Source organism: Pundamilia nyererei, unplaced genomic scaffold (assembly GCF_000239375.1).
Source record: "Pundamilia nyererei isolate P.nyererei 1_Seehausen unplaced genomic scaffold, PunNye1.0 scaffold00238, whole genome shotgun sequence".
Taxonomy (NCBI): Eukaryota; Metazoa; Chordata; class Actinopteri; order Cichliformes; family Cichlidae; genus Pundamilia; species Pundamilia nyererei.
The window spans coordinates 531,416-535,581 of record NW_005187639.1 but is presented as its reverse complement, the minus strand read 5'-3'; the positions used below and the strand labels follow the sequence as shown (position 1 = coordinate 535,581).

Genomic DNA, 4,166 nt, shown 5'->3' with positions numbered 1-4,166 from the left:
CACACACACACGCACACACACACTTGGCTCTCACAGTCACAGGAAACTGTGAGACAACCTCGCCCACAGTGGTCTGTTACAGACCAATCAGAGTAAAGAGCAGGATGACGCTGACATTGCTGCTTCAGCTGAATCTGTAATAACGTCTGTGTAAATCACAACTACATCACCCAGTGGATCGTGTCATCTAATCGGAAAACTTTTGGAATACCTCAGTGTCAGACATCGAAAATGTGCTTGGGATCGAAACGGGCCGACCGTGGCTGGGTCTGACGCTCGCTAGCCAGGCCTGCGCCTGCCCCTGCTTCCTGGTCCTCCGTGACTCTAAGAGGAACATCATTTCCAAACCAAAGGTCATGTTTATGGTTTGGGTCCATTCGGACGTGAAGCTGTGCTAGAAACAGGAAGATGTCGTCCATCCTTTACTTTGAAAACGTTCATAGATTTCACTGGATTCATTTCATTGTCTGAAAACATCGTTTTGACTGTTCGGGAGTTTTTATGAACCTCCAAACGGCCACGGTCATGTGACGGCTCTCATTTTGAGCTTAATCAGGGTGGTGGCTCTGTGACAAACCGACCCCTGACCTCGGGATGGTTGGTAGGCACCTGAATGAAGGTGTGATGTCACAGTGATTGTAAAAAGTGCTCAGAGACAACAGACAGGTCAGAGGTCAACCTCAGACTGTGCAGGTGTGTTTAGGTGTGTGTCTGTACTCGTGCGATCATGTGTACATATATACTGGCTGCAGGCGGGCCTCAGGCTGGCGAGGACGCGGTTCCTGTTTCTCGTAAGTCGTCACTTTTAAGAAAAGAAGTTTATGTTCACCCGCAAACTGTTTCAGCGCTGGTGTTGTAACATCGTCTTCCTGCCGACCTGAGATAACTTCTCCCTTCTCTTCTAATGCTGCTGCTCTCTGTAACTGACAGAGGCTCAGTGTTCAAGAACCGCCTCCTGTTCCTCATGTGGCCTGTTGGAGTCCTGGTGCTGGGTCATGCTGCGTCCCTCAGGGATCAGTTTAGGGCCCTTTGAAAGCGCCTCCATCATCTCGCTCCATGGCTATGCTGATGACACCCTGCTTCATGTCTCCTCTCACTGCTCGCGATTCACCAGCATCTTCATGTGATCTAGGCTCAGACACTAGTGTAACAGGGATAACAGTGTTAAGGGAAACAACGCGTCTGAGCACCAGCGCAGCAAACAGCCCGATGCCTGTGAGCCTAACCCCGACATCTATTCAATGCCACGCTCGCTGCTGCGCTACAAGCACCATCGTTGTCCTGCGGCCTCAATGTTAGCGCCAGAGCTTTTTAAATGAACCGTTGGTCATGTGATGATGTCTCTCTGCTGTTAGTTTAAGACCACAGACTGCAGGACTGTACCACCAGAACAGCAGCTGATTAGCACAACAGTGTGTGAGCTGTCACTCTGTAGTTACACCACAAGCCAGTTAACAACCTGCAGAAAACTTAAAACAGATGTTCCACACATCTTATTACAGTCTAGTCTTAATCCCACGAGTCTGCCTGCAGCTTAACAGCCTGCAGGGCGAGGTGGTTGGTTCTACTGGTTTCTATGTAACGTCGTCCAGTTAAACACGGATAAAACAGAAACTATTGCTCGCCATCACATGATCTGTTCTTTAGGCTCCTCCGTCACAAATGTGGGCGTTGTATCTGAGAGCTGAGTCTGTGTGAGAGTCACGGTTCAAACCTCTGTAACCTGTGCTGGTGTCAGAGGCTGAGGTGATTCTTCATGCTTTGACTTCTTCTGTAACGTCTTTTTACTGGTTTCAACCAGTCAGCGTTGGATCGCCTTCAGACTGCACACGACGCTGCGGCACTAACAGGAGGTCACATGTTGCTCCAGATTTGGCTTCTCCTCGTCGGTCGTTGGTAAATTTGAGGTTTCATGTAAAATGTTAGTTTGAGCTTTTCGAGCTCTGCGCGGTGAAGCTCCCCAGCTGATCTCTGACCTGCTGAGGCCTCCTGCTTCTTCCCGAGCACTCGGGTCCTCAGGTCAGAGGTCGCTGTCGGTCCCTCGTACTGGGTTCAAACCCCGCGTGGGTCGTCAGGCACGAGGCTGTCGTCTTTACGCCGTGCACACTCCACTGACTCGTTTACAAAGCAGCTGAACAAATACAAACAAGCTTTTAATGAATTTCCTCATGTTTTATGTTATTTAGTTACATTTGTGGTTATGACAGTGCTGGCTACATTTTACAGGTTTTACACCGAACACATCATCAGAGCGTGTCTGCTGAAAATGAAAATATGAAACATTTGTTGAATATAAAAATCTAATATTTACTTTCATTTTAAGAATACTTTTGGGAGTACTTTTATACTTTTTGTTTTGTTTCTCAGTGTTTGCTAAAAAGTATATGTATGTTAGCGCTGGGCCCTGCCCCTCTGCAGGCTTCCTAAAGTTGCCGATCAGCAGACAGAGCGGAGGCTTCACCAGGCCTCTAAGAGACACAGAAGGATTAGTTTGATGTGTGAATCATGCAAAGCTGCTTTAGGAGAGTGGAAGACTAAAGAGGTGAGCTGAAGCACCGCAATCGTGCTGATGTTTGTCTGAATGATGAGCAGGACCGGGTCAGGGTCAGGAGGTGTGGCAGCATGCTGCCGCCATGACAACGCCGCGGCACAGCTGAGGGCTCATTACAGACCGACGGCCATTTCTTCTTCTCCTGCTGCTTTGCTCCGTCACGTTGAAGCCGTGGGTATAAATAGCAGCGCGATGGCAGACAGCTGACTGTCTTGACTCACAGCTCCACTTCCTTTTTCAGGCTCTGTGTAACAGGAAATATAGTCCTCGAGCAACCAGCCAATCAGAGTGCAGCTTCTGAGAGGAGGAAATAAAAACATGCACCGAAAAGAAGCTGCGCATGAAAAGGTTTCCTCCTTTTTGCAACAGTGATGCTCACATTTGATGTTCTCTTTAACAAAAATCTTCCAGGATTGAAAAATAAAAGCAGGCAGTAAAAGAGAGGCGTGGCCTCTCACGCAGGTAGCAGTAGCTGCTAGCTCGGCGTCTTTGATTGGATGTTACTGATTAGACCACTGATAAAAACATCACGTTAAACTAAAGTTTGTGTGGCCGTCACAAAGTTTATGATAAAAATACACATTTATCATATTTGAAGAACAATAAAAACAAGGAAACACAAAGATACGACCACACAGTGAGAGTTCATATCTGTGTTAGCTCACTGAAATATGTGCCCATCCATCTTCATAGATGCATAAATAAATGAATCATTTAGACTTTCCCGGTGAGATAAACGCTCCCTCTGTGCAGCTGATCCATCTGGTGCAGTGACGGCTTTCTGCACGCGGCTGCTGACGAACACGTTTGACCCAGTTTCCAATAAACTAACTCTGAGCCGGAAACTTGAACCTGCTCTCGCTTTGAACATCACCTCTGAAGAAGCTCTGTCCTTTAAAAGACTTTTATCTTGAAAAGCATCTGAGAAGGAGAACTTCCTGGACTGTAACTTCTGGAAAAATACATATCTGGACTCTGAGGCTGTGCCTGGTGTGAAACCTCTGTTTTCAAGTCTCTGTGCGTCTCTGTTTATGTGTCAGGTCGGGTCTTAGACTCCACCTTTCTGGGAACATCTCAGCCCCCCCCCTATCTACCCCCACCACACTCCCTGCAGGTGGCTGATGCTCCCACCCGTTGGTGGTTCTTGGTGTCTGGGGCTGGGTGCTCAGGTGTGTACTGCCTCACTCCTGGCGGCTGCTTGGCGGGCCTGGCCACTCTGGCTCTGTTGGGCCTGAGGTTCTCCCCTCTGGAGAACTTCAGGCCATGTTGAGGAGGTCATTTAGCCATTTGAATCTGCTGTGTTGGCTCAAGGACACATAGAAAACCTGCAGGACACCGGCCCTCGAGGCCTGGAGTTGGACACCTGTGGTCTTTTCTCTCGTCTCTCTTCTTCTGTGGTTTTCTTTCCTTCTCCTTTTGTTGAGTCTCTTCCCAACTTTTCTTCCTCTTTCTCGTTCCTTGTCCTGTTCCTTCTGATTGCAACAACTTAAAGTAGAAAAATATATAATAGTAAAGATCGAACAAACTATGACAATCAAGTGGACCAGTATGGCGAAGTCGCAATGGTTCAATTCAGTTTTATTTACACAGCACCAAATCACAACAACAGTCGCCT

General features: G+C 47.8%; 1 protein-coding gene across 1 annotated transcript in view; it reads left to right on the top strand.

Moving 5' to 3' along the window:
- The window catches only part of dok2 (docking protein 2), a 19,931-nt gene that overhangs the window by 2,131 nt on the left and 13,634 nt on the right, over positions 1-4,166 (top strand). Inside the window, exons 4-5 of the mRNA XM_005749170.2 lie at positions 548-568; positions 654-693. Coding sequence (XP_005749227.1) covers positions 548-568; positions 654-693 — 61 coding nt within the window. The remainder of the gene's footprint in view (positions 1-547; positions 569-653; positions 694-4,166) is intronic.